The 18,459-nt window shown below is 37.2% G+C and overlaps 1 protein-coding gene across 2 annotated transcripts in view; it reads right to left on the reverse strand.

Moving 5' to 3' along the window:
- Positions 1-18,459, reverse strand: part of CPZ (carboxypeptidase Z) — an 82,813-nt gene that overhangs the window by 50,337 nt on the left and 14,017 nt on the right. For both annotated transcript variants that reach the window (XM_016423338.2, XM_007496805.3), the window contains exons 3-4: positions 11,209-11,583; positions 6,465-6,677 (exon numbers count right to left, since the gene is read on the reverse strand). In XM_016423338.2, coding sequence (XP_016278824.1) covers positions 6,465-6,677; positions 11,209-11,583 — 588 coding nt within the window. The remainder of the gene's footprint in view (positions 1-6,464; positions 6,678-11,208; positions 11,584-18,459) is intronic.

Genomic DNA, 18,459 nt, shown 5'->3' on the forward strand with positions numbered 1-18,459 from the left:
ATCTCTAAAATCTTCTTGCTGGAAAATGTCAAACTCCCAGCTTCCCAAGGAGTTCCTTGTTCATAGCCTTAGGGGAGAGATGTCAACTGAACAACTAATTGTTGAGAACCAAGTCCCTCCATATACAATTTCTAGTACTCTTCAGCATTTTAATGCTAGTCTGGTACATGCAGTGACTCTGCAGACACTCAATGGGCCACTTCATGGGGCAAGAACTCAGTGTAACCACATGCACAGACTTAAGGCCTCTAGCTCAATCTTCATGTTCCTCTCTTTGTCTCATTGAGCCAGGTAGCCTTCCCTTAATATGCCAAATAAAGACTTGTTATCATCAGCATTGAAGAGCCTGGATCATTCTTCTGCAAAGCCCCATTCAATTCCATGAGTCTTATGACTTAAATGCTGAAACATCTAGATTGGGTCACTGTGTCACTATGGCATTGTCTTCCTTAAATGGAGCCATCATTGGCTTCCATCCCTTGCCCTTTTTTAATTTTTAGAAAGTCTTACCTTATGCTTTGGAATCAATAATAAGTATTGGTTCCAAGACAGAAGAACACTTAAATCTATGCAATTGGGGTTAAGTGACTTACTCAGGGTCACACGGCTAGGATGTGTCTAAGGCCACATTTGAACCCAGGACCTCTCATATCTGGGTCTGGCTCTCAGTCCACTGAGCCACCTAGCTGCTCCTCACCCCTTGCTCTTGATTCAGTTCTCTAAGGCCAAACACAATAAGGTTAGTCCTTCTATATGACAGCCTTTCTCCTCCATTTTCTTCTCTAGCTCCTGTTCCTACTCTTGCCCTCTAAATGAGGGAATCCTCCAAGACTCTGACCCCAGCTATCTTCTCTTTTTTCTTCACATTCTTTCCTTTGGTGTTTTCATTAGCTTCTATGATTTCAACCATCACATCCATGTAGATGACTTTCAAATCTATTATTTATTCCTGATTTTTTTCTTTCCAGTTCTGCATTTTCAGCTGCTTTTTGGACACCTCTACAGAGAATGTAATTCTATTGAAACAATCACTTCTCTATCAACATCAGTAGCTATCATGTTTCTCCTAAAGCCTTTTCTTCATTAGACTAAACATCATTAGTTCAATTGATGGACCCTTGTAAGATCTAGTCATCTCATGCTCCAGGTCAGCCTGCCCTTGCATAGGCAGGCAGAGAAAAGTTATCACGTGAATTGTTGGAAAGTCCACATGAAGGTAAGAAGTAATTTACACCAACAAATCATTCCAGTGCCACATTGAGGTGATATTTATGTAGTGAGAGATGAAAAGAGAACATGGTGAGAAATAAAGGTATAGAATCTGCTAGCTGTATGACTGAAGATGCCATTTAACTTCCTTGTGTCTTAGTTTCCTCATGCGTAAAATGAAAGGATTGAATCTGATGGCCTTGAATGTCCCTTCTACTTCAAAATCTATGGTCCTATGAAAGAAGATCAATGAAAGCAACCAAATGCCTCAAATTAATCCCACTTGGCAAATGTGAAAACTGAGACTTGAGGCATTTAAAGAACTTGTCCAAAATCAGGAGTGGGGCAAGTACTTTAATTTCGGGCAAACTGATTCTAGGATTGTTTAATATTCAATGAAATAAAGTTTGTTTTGGAGAATATTTGCTGAAAGTTTCATAAGCCACAACAAATAGAAATGTCTTGGAAGAGGAAAGCGAGCAAAAATGAGTCTTTCTCTGCACTATGTTCACAATTTAAAAGGATCACTTGAGATGGATTTAAAGTTTTAAAAAACAATAACCTCCAAAAGTTTATTGATAATCTCTTACATTGCTGTAAAAGAAAAAGAACCAGCGAGAGAAAGCAAAAGAAATCTGAAAAAGTTAAAATATCTGAACTGAACGTGAAACTCACCTATCTGAGATCCACGCAGAGCGAAAGGCAAAATAATAAAAAGCATGAGAAGTTAGACATTCAGAACATAATTTCACATTTTTTTCTTTAAAATCTCAATCCTCTATAAACATAAGTGAGAACAATTAAATAAGTATAATTAAATATTCTTTCTCCATTTTCTTCTCTAGCTCCTGTTCCTACTCTTGCCCTCTAAATGAGGGAATCCTCCAAGGCTCTGACCCCAGCTATCTTCTCTTCCTTCTTCACATTCTTTCCTTTGGTGTTTTCATTAGTTTCTATGATTTCAACCACCACATCCATGTAGATGACTTTCAAATCTATTTATTTATCCCTGATTTTTTTTTCTTTCCAGTTCTGCATTTTAGCTGCCTTTTGGACACCTTTACAGAGAATGTAATTCTATTGAAACAAATCACTTCTCCATCAAAAATGGTTCTCCTTCATTTTGTGCTTATTTTTATGACCCCTAGATTCTCTCAATTACCCAGACGTGTAATTCCAGACTTACTCTATTTTTCTGCATATCTAATTAGTTGTTAGGAATGGGAAATGGAAAGAACATGGCTTCTGAAGTCAGAGTATCCTTATTCATTTCTTAGTTTGCCTTTATTTCATATATGACCTTGGGCAAGTCAGGTGAAAAAAATAACTATTTCATGATCTAAAACAAGGTCTTTAAGGTATTTTTAAGTACTCAATCTATGATCTTAGGACCACTCCGACCATTGGATAACTTCCTAATACATATTTGTAATCATATTATTCCACTCCAGCTAACCTTCACAGATTTCCTTTTGCTGAGAGATTAAAATACAAACTCTTAAACCTAGCATCCAAGGTCCTTCACAACATGGCCCTAATCTACCTGTCCCAACGCTTGTCTTACACCACTCCACCTCAGGAAAAAGCTCCATGAGAGTTCACATCTGTTTAGTTCCCTGAGACTCACAAACACATTTTCTCATAATTATCCTGTGAGATAGGTTGTTCAAATATTCTTGTCCCCATTTTAAAAATGACAAAATGGAAGACCAGTGAAATGGAATTACTTGTCCACAGTCATGTGACTTAACCACTGTTTGCCTCAATTTTTTCATCTGTTAACTGAAGATAATAATAGCACCTACCTCCAAAACTGCAAGAATCAAATGTGATTGGGGGCAGCTGAGTGGCTCAGTGGATTGAGAGCTAGGCCTAGAGATGGGAGGCCCTGGGTTCAAATCTGGACTCAGACACTTCCCAGCTGTGTGACCCTAGGCAAGTCACTTAACCCCCATTGCCTAGCCCTTACCATTCTTCTGCCTTGGAATACACAGCATTAATTCCAAGATGGAAGGTAAGGGTTTAAAAAAAAAAGAATCAGAGATTATATTGGGAAAGCACTTCGCATAGTGTCTGACCTATAGTAGGTACTATAAAATTTGTACTATTTATTATATAAATTAATATATTATTTAAATTTTAATATAACATATTTAATATAAATTATAATAAATACTAAAATAATATGTATTATATATTAGCACAACACCTAATAATATGTAATGTGTATTATATATAATCTATTATGTGTATGCATGTGTATATACTTACATATATATACACACATTAGTGTATGTGTATATATTTCTATATATACTTACTATCTTCTCCTTTTCCCTTTCCCTTCCTCTTCCTGTGAGGTTTAGTTTCGGTCTTATCTTCTCCATGAGTCCTTCCTTGATCATCTCCCAAAGAAAGTGATCTCTCCCTGTTTTGTAAACTCTCTTAACACCTGCTATCTGTATGTATCTGGCACTAGCATAGTCTATCAATTCCCTTTCCAAATTTGCATTTCTATTCTGCCCAACTAAACTGAGCATCTAGAGCAGTGACAGTGAACCTTTTAGAGACTGTGTGCCATGCCCTTCCCGACTCCTCTGCTTTCCACCTAACCCCAGACAGAGGAGGGAGAATGGAAGGGAGTAGCCTAAATCCTCCACTCAGGGGAAGGAATAAGTGCTTCCTCTGGTCTGCTGAGCAGAGTCAGGGAAGAAAGGGACTAAGTTGCAGCTCTGCTGAGTCCCTCTGACTTTCTAGCAGGCAGCATGTGCCCATGGAGAGGTCTCTGTGTGCCATCTTTGGCACAAGTGCCATACATTCACCATCATGGATCTAGAAAACAGTGACTTTCTCCTAGGCCTCTGAATACTTTAAAGTACCTAGGAAAGTGCTGACCACATAGCACATTGCTCAAGAAATATCTATTGATATCTGCTTTTAACCTTATCTATTTTTTAAACTGACAGAATCTCAGAGGCTGAAAATATTTCAGATATCCATTAGCCCATCCCCAGTGACGTGGAGCTTACTACTTCAAAAGGTAGATCATTCAAAACGGGAGACTATAGCTCTCTATATTCTATTAAGAATTGCCTATGTCAGACTTTGGTAACTTAAATCTATATAATTTTTCAATGAATGATTGTTCTTGTGATTTGGTGAACTCACTTCTTCTACTCTCATCAATTATTCCTGCAAAACTCACTGAAACTTGATAGAAGTAACTGCTTATCATACCAGCTCACATTTTATAGCATTTTAAGGTTCATGAAGAGAATTGTACATATATTATCCCATTTCGTCTTCACAACCTATGAATACATTATATTATTAGTAGTCCCATTTTATGCATGAAGAAACTGAGTCACAGAGATGTTAAGTAACTTGCCTAGAATCACATAGCAAGTGAGTATCTGAGAAAGGATTAGAACCCACAATAACCTGACTCAATTTAGCACTCTATCCACTACTATGCCATGATTAAGCATATAGAATGATTTCAGAAAATGCAGTTTCTCATTAATTACTAAATGTGATTGGGTTTTTAGAACATCTACTTAACATAAGAATAGACTCGGAAGTTATCTAGCTAGTGTGGTCAGTATATCCAAACTCAATAATTCAGGCTAAGCAAAGCCAAAATAAATAATAATATATAACAATACCTTATTTTGATGTATTTGCAGCTTTTAAAATATTCACTGAATTTCAGTTATAGGGATTCTCAGATACTAGTTCATACTAGTTCAACTCCTATCTGAAAAAGGATTCCCTCTCCCTGCAGCGCTTCAGTGAAATAGGTACACCAATTTATTGTACTAAAGCCATAAATTGGTCCAGTCATTCTGGAAAACAATTTGGAACTATGCTGCAAAAGTTATTAAACTCTACATATCCTTTGACCCAGTGAGTCTACACTCCTAAAGAGATCAAACCAAAGAGGAAAATGATTGGTTCATATGAAAATATTTGTAGGAGCTCTTTTTGTGAGAAAGGGAAACTAAAGGGATGCCAACTAGTCTAGAACAGCTAGTATCTGATTATGAGAGAATATTATTTTGCTATAATAAAAGATGAAGGGAATGGTTTCAGAGAAACTGGAAAGATTTCTATAAACTGATTGACAGTGATTTGAAAAAATCAGGAAATCAAGTCACACAATAGCAATAACATTGCAAAGACAGAACAATTTCTTTGAAAGGCTTAGAAGCTCTAATCAATTCAACAACCAATCACAATTCCAGAGGACTCATGATGAAACATATTGCTCACTTTAGTGCAGATTAAGACAGAAAAAGAGAGGGGGGAGGTGTAAATAATGTAACCATTTACTTTTCTTGTCTCTACAGTTTTATTAAAGGGGATTTATTTTTCTTCTTTTCTCATTGGGGAAGGGAAGAGACAAAGAAAATGTATTCTAACTGATTAAAGAGAATCAAAATAATTTTAAAAAAATATAAGCCTCTCCATAATATCCCAAGCAAGTGGTAATTCATCTCTTATTAGCTAGCACACAGTGGAAACAAGTCTCAAACAAAAGCCTCCCAATGGTGAGTCGGGGCTCCATCACACCATCTCACACTGACTATTTCTGACAACAATAATAATCACATCAGGCCAACACTCTCAAACCTTCATTTTACTTGGTTTAGAAATGGTCTTAATAAAGTGCTTGAATTCAGAGATGTTTTGAAGTCAGGCAGGAGCCCTTTAAACATATTATAAAATAAAGTCTTGAGTACTGACACAAACAGGGTGGTCTAGTGGAAAGAACATCAGAATCTGAGTCAGAGCACCTGGGTTCAAATCCTGGCTCATCACTTATTAAGTGGATGTTCTTGGTGAAGTCATTTAACTTCCCTTGGCCCTTCTTCTCCTGTAACTTGAAGGATTTGAACAAAATGATCTTTGAGATCTATTTGGACTTTGATCCCATGACTATTTAAGAAATGATATGATACATTGAAAGAGCAATGAATTTGAAAACCTGGTTATGAACCCTTGATTTCCTACCTAATAGTTGTTATAGAACAACAATATAGTTCTTTAATCTGTAGGAATTAAATTTCTTCATTTGCAAAATGGCATAATCAGGTATTAATCTCTACCAATGTGTGAGGTTACTGTGATGAATTACTGAAGAGCTACAGAAATATGAGCCATCACTATTATTATTCAAACCTCCTTTTCCCTTAAGCCATGAAGCATTCTTTTAATGTAACTTGCTTTTCCATGAAAAATGCTCTCTTGCTTACGTAATTCATGATGGCCTGGTCGATCTGAAAACTCAATCACAAGAAGATCCTTCCCATCAAAGCTGCGACCAATGCTGTAGGTCCTGGCGATGTGAGAGCATCTGGAAGCTGTCTTCTTCAGCACCCTCACCATCTGTGGGTAGGAGTGGTGTGTAAACTGGATAAATGTGGAGGAAATGTTTGAGGACAGCCCGTCAGTGTCATCTATGCCTCCTGTGAAAAGACAAGACGTGTCATTTACATCCTATGTGAGTATGGGCAAGTCAGCTGTAGCTTTCTGAGACTTGATTCTCTCTTCTGCAAAATGAAGGAGTTAGGACAGAAAGTCCTAACGATATCTGCTCTATGTTCTATAACCCTCTGCTTTCTCTGTTCTAAGGTCCCTTCCAATTCTCACATTCTTTATTCTCAGGTCCCTTCTATCTCCAATATTCTCTGTTCTAAGCCCGCCCCCCTCCCCTAGCTTTGACATTCTCTGTTCTAAAGTCTCTTCCAGCTCTGACATTCTCTGTTCTAAGGTCTCTTCCAGCTCCAGTGTTCTCTGTTCTAAGGTCCCTTCCAGCTCTGACATTCTCTGTTCTAAGGTCTCTTCCAGCTCCAGTGTTCTCTGTTCTAAGGTCCCTTCCAGCCCTGACATTCTCTGTTCTAAGGTCTCTTCCAGCTCCAGTGTTCTCTGTTCTAAGGTCCCTTTCAGCTCTGACATTCTCTGTTCTAAGGTCTCTTCCAGCTCCAGTGTTCTCTGTTCTAAGGTCCCTTCCAGTGCTGACATTCTCTGTTCTAAAGTCTCTTCCAGGTCCAATGTTCTCTGTTCTAAGGTCTCTTCCAGCTCCAGTGTTCTCTGTTCTAAGGTCCCTTCCAGTGCTGACATTCTCTGTTCTAAAGTCCCTTCCAGCTCTGACATTCTCTGTTCTAAGGTCCCTTCCAGCTCTGACATTCTCTGTTCTAAGGTCTCTTCCAGCTCCAGTGTTCTCTGTTCTAAGGTCCCTTCCAGCCCTGACATTCTCTGTTCTAAGGTCTCTTCCAGCTCCAGTGTTCTCTGTTCTAAGGTCCCTTTCAGCTCTGACATTCTCTGTTCTAAGGTCTCTTCCAGCTCCAGTGTTCTCTGTTCTAAGGTCCCTTCCAGTGCTGACATTCTCTGTTCTAAAGTCTCTTCCAGGTCCAATGTTCTCTGTTCTAAGGTCTCTTCCAGCTCCAGTGTTCTCTGTTCTAAGGTCCCTTCCAGTGCTGACATTCTCTGTTCTAAAGTCTCTTCCAGGTCCAATGTTCTCTGTTCTAAGGTCTCTTCCAGCTCCAGTGTTCTCTGTTCTAAGGTCCCTTCCAACTCTGACATTCTCTGTTCTAAAGTCTCTTCCAGCTCTGGTGTTCTCTGTTCTAAGGTTCCTTCCAGTGCTGACATTCTCTGTTCTAAAGTCTCTTCCAGCTCCAATGTTCTCTGTTCTAAGGTCTCTTCCAGCTCCGGTGTTCTCTGTTCTAAGGTCCCTTCCAGCTCTGACATTCTCTGTTCTAACATCTCTTCCAGCTCCAATGTTCTCTATTCTAAGGTTCCTTCCAAATGTGACATTCTCTGTTCTAAGGTCCTTTACAGTGCTGGCATTCTCTGTTTTTAGGTCCCTTCCACCTCTAACATTCTCTATTTTAAGGTCAGTTTTATCTCTAATATCCTGTTCTAAGGTCCCTTCCAGGTGCAATATTCAATTTTCTGACTTCCTTTCCGATTCTTATAATCTATATTCTGTGCTCTTAAAATCAGCTCAGTGACACAATGGCTAGCTTATGGAAGATCTGACTTCAGATCTACCCCCTGATATTTATAATAGATTTGTGAGACCCTGGATAAGTCAATTATGTTTGCTTCCTTTTTCTCAACTCTAAGATGGGAATAATAACAGCATCTACCTTGCAGGGCTCTTGGGAGTATCAAATGAGATAATGTTTGTGAAATCATTTAGCACAGTGCTTAGAACATAGTTTGTCCTCTTATTTCTTCCTAAGATTCATTTCAACTTGAACTTTCTGTGATGATGAAATTGCTATCACCAGTGGGCAGAGATTGAGAGTTCACCATACTTCTCTAACTGTGGACACTTCCTAGACAAATTCTTTTATCCATCAATTCAAAAGCTTCTTCCTCACAAACGCCCATCCTCTATAGAACCCAAACTAAGAATCTCTGTTTCAGATATATTTTTTTTAAAACCCTTACCTTCTCTCTTGGAGTCAATACTGAGTATTGGCTCCAAGGCAGAAGAGTGGTAAGGTCTAGGCAATGAGGGTTAAGTGACTTGCTCAGAGTCACACAACTAGGAAGTGTCTGAGTCCAGATTTGAACCCAGGACCTCCCATCTCTAGGCCTGACTCTCAATCCACTGAGTTACCCAGCTGCCCCCTCTGGTTCAGATATTTTATGAGTCATGACATTGGTGCAACCAATTGCCTCTCCACTCCTTTTAGAAGATGGTTCACATCTGATAACAGGAGCACTAACTAGTCAGACAAACCTGATTACTTCTTCTTACTTCTTACTTCTTCTACTTACTACCTTCTTACTCTTTTCTACTACCCACACCTGACCACTGATGCCCTGAAAGAAATCTTTCTAAAGATGAGTAAGAAAATGTGGAAGGAAGAGACATAAGAAAAAGAAGAGAAAGAGGAGAACAATGAAAAAACATCCCCATGATGCCTTAAGATTTTCAAAAACTCTTTCCTTGCTACAGTTCTGGGTCGTAGGAAGATACTTATGTGATATACAACACTGGATACTAGGTAAACGCATCCCTTGGAACTCAATGAATCCAGAAAACTTCACACTATTCTAATATAATGCTTGACCCTGTGTAAAGACTCATTTTTGATAATAATAGCTAAGTGATTTATGCTTTAAGATGTAGAAAGCACTTTATAAATATTATCTCATTTTTTCCTCTAAATAATCCTTAAAGGCAGGTGTTATAGTGATTCCTATTTTATAAATTAGGGAAACCATGGAAATGGAGGTTAAGTAATTTGCCCAGGATCCTCAGCTAGTATTTTAGGGCTGGATTTGAACTGCAAGTCTAGGGCTCGCTCCATTGTACCACCGAGTTGGACTTTAGGGCAGCTTAGGTGGCTCAGTAAATAGAAAGCTGGGCCCAGAAATGGGAGGTCCTGGGTTCAAATCTAGCCTCAAATACTTCCTAGGTCTGTGACCCTGGGCAAGTCACTTAAGCCCCATTGCCCAACTCTTACTTGGAATTAATACCTAATATTGATGATAAGAGAGAATTTAAGGGTTTAAAAAATTCAGTACTTGATTTTATCTTTAACCAAAGGGGACAGTGCTTTGTATTAAATGCAGAACATGGAACTATAATACTTGGTTCCATGCAGATGTAGTATTTAGTATTAAATAAAGACCATCTGTGTCCTGAATAAAAGGCAGTATGGATTACTAGTCTGATTCAAGTTTGCTGTTGTTCAGTCATTTTCAGTAGTAACTGGCTCTTTATTTGGGGTTTTCTTGGCAAAGATACTGGCATGGTTTGACATTTCTTTCTCCAGCTCATTTTGCAGATGAAGAAACTGAGGCAAACGGGTCAAGTGCCTTACCCAGGGTCACATAACTAGTAAGTGAGGTTAGATATGAACTCATGAATATGAATCTTCCTGATTCCAAGTCCATTGCTCTATCCATTGTGCCACCCAACTGTTCCTTGGTTTAAGTTGAGCACCATATTTTATATAACCTCTTGCTATATACTAATATCCAGCATTCAAACAAAGCTCAAAAGCATTGAATTAAATGATTGGGACAGGGGAGGGGGAAGATGATACAAACTTTGCTGTTCAAAACAAGCCAGTTTGTACCTAATTTCTTCTCTATAAAGACAAACACAGAAAAAGAGATAAAAAATTCTGTTTGGTTAATATTCAAGAAGAATGAATAAAGTGGGCACTTGAGGATCATAGAATTTTAGAATGTAAAAGACCTTGGACACTATCCACATTCAGAGAAAGAACTGTGGGAGCAGAAAGACAGAAGAAAAACAACTGTATGATCACATGGGTCGATGGGGACATGATTGGGGATATAAACTCTAAATGATCACCCCAGTGCAATTATCAATAATATGGAAATGCGTCTTGATCAATAATACATGTAAAACCCAGTGGAACTGCATGTTGGCTATAGGAAGGGAGTGAGTGGAGGGGAGGGAAAGAACAAGAATCTTGTAACCATAGAAAAATATTCTAAATTAATTAATTAATTAAATAAACCCCCCTCCCCCCAAAAAGAATGTAAAGGACTTCAGAAGCTTCCTAGTCATAGGCTAATAGAATTTATAATTGGGGGAGATTTTATAAGTCACCTAAATCAGAGGTTCTTAGACACTTTTTGTATTTTGGGTCCCTTTGGAAGTCTGGAGAAGCTTATGGACCTCTTCACAGAATAAGCTTTTTAAATGTATAATATAAAATGCACAGGATTACCAAGAATACTATTATATTGAAGCAAAAATGTAATATATATATTTATATATAATTTATATTTTATCAACCAAGTTCATGGAATCCCTAAAATCTCTTCCCAGACCCAGCAGATCATGGACCTCAGGTTGAGAACTTCTGATCTTATCTAATGAAGAGGCTTTGTCCTGGCCACCCATCAAGACAGGGGCAGAAGGGAGCTCCGGATCTACTTTCCCACTTAAGCTCCTTAGACTCACAACATGAATTCATGACTCAGCCTGTGTATTCTATTTACCTCTCAATTTTTCTAAGGGGTTATAGCATCCTTCCTCTTGACTGACAAAGAAGCGATCGCAGTCCAGAAAGTAGGGCCAGGCCATGTCAATCCCATCAAAGGCAGGTTGGCAACTCTTCCTCAAGCTCTCACAGACGTGCCTGCAGGGTCTCATGACTCTGCCTCCTTCGCATCGAGGAGCCAAGATGGAACAGCCCAGGAACCGCAGATCTGGGTTACATTCTCCTTGGAGCAAGTTGTGAATAACACTCAAGAGGATGTACTCGGAGCTGAATTCAACCACCTCTCGGGACTTCTGATCCAGCAGGTTAGGATAGGAAGTCTTGTTGTAGGATACATCATTGCAGTAGAGAAGCTCAAGGTTTGCACATTTGGCTGCAGAAATAGCAAAACATGATCAACAGGTGGAATAATCCTTATAATAACAGAATGTTAGAGCTACTAAGAATCTTTGAATAAAGAATATCAGGAATAATTATGCTGGCAAGTGTTTAACAACCATATCTCAATAAAAAAGGATACATAACATACTTTTAACATTTTTATTATTAACATTATTATTATTTATTATTTTATTTATTATTTTAGTATGATAAGTATTAATATAATAAATAAACAAAAATCAAATAAATAAATATTATGAAATAAACAAATAAAATATAATCATATAATATAAATGTTATATATATTAGTATAATAATATTAGTATTATTAACATTTCTTCATCATAGACTATAATTAAAATTTTTTAAAAATCTATCTGATTTGTAGCATTTGTTGACTTCCAGAGTGTAGATGCTCACAACAAAAACTCAACAATCAGTTCTAGAGAGCTAGTTTGAGTTATCACTAGTTGAAAGGGGCACTAGATGAATGGGGTATTAATTCACTACATGAAGAATTTCAGAGCTGGAAAGACCCTTAGAATCTAGAATAAAGATCTGAAAAGAACTTCAAACCATAAAATGTCAGAGCTAGAGGGGACCTTGGAGACCTTTTGACCCAATCCCTTCATTTTACAAGGGAAAATATTATGGCCCAGGAAGACTGAGTAATTTTTCTGAAGGTTATACAGATAACAAGGATTTGGCACTACTATGAGTGTCAACTCCTTGAGAGCAAGGACTGCCTTTAATCAAAAATATTTATTTTGTCTAGTAGCTTACATAGTGTTATGCATATTGAAAGTGTTTAATAACTTAAGAGTTGAATAGATGATTGGATGACTAGATTGATCTCATCAAATTTTTTAAATTAGAAATATTAGAAAACACCAAGTTAAAGTTGAAATTCACCTTTTGACTTGTTACTGTCTTGCTCATTAATGTCAGACAATACAATTTAGCTCAACAAATATCTGTTAAGCACCAACTATATAGAGAGAGTTTATGTACTGTGCAAGGGGCTGAGAGAGGTACAAAATTTAGAAAGCCCAACAGGAAGGCAAGGTACAAACACAGACAAACTACATCTCGCGCTGCCTAAGAGTATCAGATACAGATATATACCTACAAATATCAACTACAGATAAATATATATGATATTACATGAATGTATCAGAGGGCTGAGAATAGAGTCTATTTAAAGTCAAAGAAGGAAGGGTTTTTATGTCTAGTGTAATCAATCAAAGATTTCTAAGGGAAATTACATTGAGTAAAGCTTTAAAAATTTGGTGAGAATCCCATGGGAGTGTGTGTTTGTGTGTGTTTGTGTGTGTGTGTGTGTGTGTGTGTGTGTGTGTGAAGCATATCCCTTACAGCATAAGCAAAGACCAAAAGCAAAATGCCAAAATATGGGACAGGTTTAGGGAACAGAGGATAGTCCATCTTGACTGGAACTCAAAGTGAATAGAGGAGGACAGTAATAGATTAGATTGAAAAAGTAAGCTGGTGAGGAGCTAGGTAGCATGGCAGATCTTGAGGTCCAGGTCTTGAGTCAGGAGAACCTGGGCTCAAATCTGGCCTCAGACACTTCCTAGCTGAGTGACTCTAGGCAAGTCACTTAACCTACATTGCCTAGCCTTTACAGCTCTTCTGTCTTAGAATCAGTACTAAGTATATAATTAATTCTTAGTATCAATTCTAAGGCAGAAGGTAAGAGTTTAAAGGAAAGAAAAGAAAAGTAAAAGTAAGTGCCACATTGAGGTGCTCAGGGAGCCTTGAAGGGCAAAACTAAAAAGTTTTAATCATTGGAAATAATGGGGAACCCAATGAAGGATTTGAAATCTAGTAGTGATAGATGTATGCATAAAGAGGATTTTTCTAGTAGAGGTATGAGAAATGGTTTATAATTATATGAGTAAGGGAAGTGAGGGAGGAAGATTTGTTAAGAGGCTGTTGCAAATAATGAAGAGAAGAGCTAATGAGAATCTGCAATGTTTATTTCCCTCTTTGGATCACAGTCTTGTCATATGTAAGATGAATGTTGGACCAAATGATCTCCATTGGCAAATCCTTTTTGGTAGACCTTCCAAGAAGCACATCCAGCCACAAACACCATGTGTCTAATAACCTTTAAGACATTTCTTGTAAGGCTCATTAAACTGAGCTGCCTTTTGTCAAACAATGACAAGGAACAAAGAGCTCTCTTCATTTCAAAAGCCATTTGTTTTGAATTCTTTCAAAGGCTCAGATCATATATAGTGATGAATTGCCTGGATTATATCACCTTCTCTAGCATTCTAAATTAGGAAAAACCAAGAGACTGATTTAGATAGTTATAAGATTAACATCAGAGAAAAGCAGTTGTTTTTTTTGCCTGTTTTCCCTCTAGACTTTAAGAAGGGAATTAGATTTGATTACTGGGCATAGCTGCTAATTATCTCTCTTTAGAAAATAACAGGACTGCATGGTAAGCAGAATAAGCAAACTAAAGATGTTTAAATGTCTTTCTCAGTACATCCTGCAACTTCCAGTTCTCCTAAGGTCTGGATGCTCTGAATGGTGAATTATCTCCTTAAGTGGAGGGAAAGAAGATACATGGATAGATATAGCTGGAGACTGAGAAAGATGGAGATGCTATTAGTGATATTGAACAAGAGAAAGACCTGGGATTTTATTGATAGGGGAACTCCCCTTTAGGAAACTCTTCCAGAGCATATTAGCACCTTCTCCAAACCATGGAGTGTTACAGAATTATCTGGGGCACTGGGATTTTTTAAAGCTTTCTGTTCTATCTTAGAATCAATAATAAGTATTATTTCCAAGAAGAGTGGTAAGGGCCAGGCAATGGGGGTTAAATGATTCACAAAACTAGGAAGGGTTTGGGGCCAAATTTTCTTTTTTTTTTAATAATATTTTATTTGATCATTTCTAAGCATTATTCATTAAAGACAAAGATCATTTTCTTTTCCCCCATAGCTGACACGTGATTCCATTGGGTATCACATGTGTTCTTGATTCGAACCCATTGTCATGTTGTTAGTATTTGCATTAGAGTGTTCGTTTAGAGTCTCTCCTCAGTCATGTCCCCTCAACCACTGTAGTTGGGCAGTTGCTTTTCCTCGGTGTTTCTACTCCTACAGTTTCTCCTCTGCTTATGGATAGTGTTTTTTCTCCTAGATCCCTGCAGATTGTTCAGGGGCATTACACCGCTACTAATGGAGAAGTCCATTACGTTCGATTGTACCACAGTGTATTAGTCTCTGTGTACAATGTTCTCCTGGTTCTGCTCCTCTCGCTCTGCATCACTTCCTGGAGGTTGTTCCAGTCTCCATGGAATTCCTCCACTTTATTATTCCTTTTTGCACAACAGTATTCCATCACCAACATATACCACAATTTGTTCAGCCATTCCCCAATTAATGGACATCCCCTTGTTTTCCAATTTTTGGCTACCACAAAGAGCGCAGCTATGAATATTTTTGTACAAATCTTTGTGTCCATTATCTCTTTGGGGTACAAACCCATCAGTGCTATGGCTGGGTCAAAGGGTAGAAATTCTTTTATCGTCCTTTGGGCATAGTTCCATATTGCCCTCCAGAATGGTTGGATCAGTTCACAACTCCACCAGCAATGAATTAATGTCCCTACTTTGCCACATCCACTCCAGCATTCATTACTTTCCTTTGCTATCATGTTAGCCAATCTGCTAGGTGTGAGGTGATACCTCAGAGTTGTTTTGATTTGCATCTCTCTGATTATAAGAGATTTAGAACACTTCTTCATGTACTTATTAATAGTTTTGATTTCTTTTTCTGAAAACTGCCTATCCATGTCCCTTGCCCATTTATCAATTGGAGAATGGCTTGGATTTTTATACAATAGATTTAGCTCTTTATAAATTTGAGTAATTAAACCTTTGTCAGAGGTTTTTATGAAGATTTTTCCCCAATTTGTTGTTTCCCTTCTGATTTTAGTTACATTGGTTTTGTTTGTACAAAAGCTTTTTAATTTGATGTAGTCAAAATTATTTATTTTACATTTTGTGACTCTTTCTATGTCTTGCTTGGTTTTAAAGTCTTTCCCCTCCCAAAGGTCTGACATGTATACTATTCTGTGTTTACCCAATTTACTTATGGTTTCCTTCTTTATGTTTAAGTCATTCACCCACTTTGAATTTATCTTTGTGTAGGGTGTGAGGTGTTGATCAATTCTTAATCTCTCCCACACTGTCTTCCAATTTTCCCAGAAGTTTTTATCAAATAGTGGATTTTTGTCCCAAAAGCTAGAATCTTTGGGTTTATTGTATACTGTCTTGCTGAGGTCTCTTGACCCAGTCTATTCCACTGATCCTCCTTTCTGTCTCTTATCCAGTACCAAATTGTTTTGATGAGTGCTGCAAGGCCCCCATCATTTGTGGTTTTTTTTTTTCATTATTTCCCTGGATATCCTTGATCTTTTGTTATTCCAAATGAACTTTGTTATGGTTTTTTCTAAATCAGTAAAGAAATATTTTGGGAGTTCCATGGGTATGGTACTAAATAGATAAATAAGTTTGGGTAGGATGGTCATTTTTATTATATTGGCTCGTCCTATCCATGAGCAGTTAATGTTTTTCCAATTGCTCAAGTCTAGTTTTAGTTGTGTGGAGAGTGTTTTGTAGTTGTGTTCATATAGTCCTGTGTTTGATTCGGGAGATAGATTCCTAGGTATTTTATTTTATCTAAGGTGATTTCAAATGGGATTTCTCTTTCTAGTTTTTGCTGCTGAGCTGTGTTGGAGATATATAGAAATGCTGATGACTTATGTGGGTTTATTTTGTATCCTGCAACTTTGCTAAAGTTGTTGATTATTTCAATTAGCTTTTTGGTTGAATCTCTAGGATTCTTTAAGTAGACCATCATGTCATCTGCAAAGAGTGATAACTTGGTCTCCTCCTTGCCTATTTTGATGCCTTCTATTTCTTTTTCTTCTCTAATTGCTACTGCCAGTGTTTCTAGTACAATGTCAAATAGTAGAGGTGATAATGGGCATCCTTGTTTCACTCCTGATCTTATTGGGAATGCATCTAGTTTATCCCCATTGCAGATGATATTAGCTGATGGTTTTAGATATATACTGTTTATTATTTTTAGGAATGACCCTTCTATTCCTATGCTTTCTAGTGTTTTTAATAGGAAATGGGTGTTGTATTTTAACAAAGGCTTTTTCTGCGTCTATTGAGATAATCATGTGATTCTTGTCGGTTTGCTTGTTGATGTGGTCAATTATGTGGATGGTTTTCCTAATATTGAACCAGCCCTGCATCCCTGGTATAAATCCTACTTGGTCATGGTGGATGACCCTTCTGATCACTTGCTGGAGTCTTTTTGCTAGTATCCTATTTAAGATTTTTGCATCTATATTCATTAGGGAGATTGGTCTATAGTTTTCTTTCTCTGTCTTTGACCTGCCTGGTTTTGGAATCAGTACCATGTTTGTGTCATAAAAGGAGTTTGGTAGAACTCCCTCTTTGCTTATTATGTCAAATAGTTGGTATAGTATTGGGATTAACTGTTCTCTGAATGTTTGATAGAAATCACTGGTGAATCCATCGCGTCCTGGGGATTTTTTCTTAGAAAGTTCTTTGATGGCCTGTTGGATTTCATTTTCTGATATGGGATTATTTAAGAATTCTATTTCTTCTGTTAATCTAGGCAGTTTGTATTTTTGTATATATTTATCCATATCCCCTAAATTGGTGTATTTATTGCCATATAATTGGGCAAAGTAATTTTTAATGATTGCCTTAATTTCCTTTTCATTGGAAGTGATGTCCCCCTTTTCATCTTTGATGCTGTTAATTTGCTTTTCTTCTTTCCTTTTTTTAATTAGATTGACCAGTACTTTGTCTATTTTGTTTGTTTTTTCAAAGTACCAGCTTCTTGTCTTATTTATTAAATCAATAGTTCTATCACTTTTGATTTTATTAATTTCTCCCTTAATTTTTAGGATTTCTAGTTTGGTTTTCTGCTGGGGGGTTTTAATTAGATCGCTTTCGAGTTTTTTTTATTTGCATTTCCAATTGATTGATCTCTGCTCTCCCTAGTTTGTTAATATATGCACTCAGGAATATGAATTTACCTCTGATTACCACTTTGGCTGCATCCCAAAAGGTTTGAAAGGATGTGTCACCATTGTCATTTTCCTCAGTGAAATTATTAATTGTTTCCATGATTTCTTCTCTAACTAAATGATTTTGGAGTATCATATTGTTTAATTTCCAGTTAGTTTTTGATTTGGTTTTCCATGTAACATTACTGATCATTATTTTTATTGCCTTGTGATATGAAAAGGCTGCACTTATTATTTCTGCTTATCTGCATTTGTGTGCCATGTTTCTGTGACCTAATGTATAGTCAATCTTTGTGAATGTGCCATGTGGTGCTGAGAAGAAGGTGTATTCCTTTTTATCCCTATTTATTTTTCTCCATATGTCTATTAATTCAATTTTTTCTAAGATTTCATTCACTTCTTTTACCTCTTTCTTATTTATTTTTTTATTTGATTTATCTAAATTTGATAATGGTTGGTTTAAGTCTCCCATTAATATGGTTTTACTGTCTATTTCTTCCTTCAATTCTCCTAGTTTCTCCATTAGAAATTTGGGTGCTATATTATTTGGTGCATACATGTTGATTAGTGATATTTCCTCATTATCTAAAGTCCCTTTTAACAAAATATAATTACCTTCCCTATCCCTTTTAATCAGGTCTATTTTTGCTTTGGCTTTATCAGATATCATGATTGCAACTCCTGCCTTCTTTCTGTCAGTTGAGGCCCAGCAGGTCTTACTCCACCCTTTAATTCTAACCTTGTGGGTGTCTACCCA

This window comes from Monodelphis domestica, chromosome 6 (genome assembly GCF_027887165.1).
Source record: "Monodelphis domestica isolate mMonDom1 chromosome 6, mMonDom1.pri, whole genome shotgun sequence".
In the NCBI taxonomy this organism is placed as follows: domain Eukaryota; kingdom Metazoa; phylum Chordata; class Mammalia; order Didelphimorphia; family Didelphidae; genus Monodelphis; species Monodelphis domestica.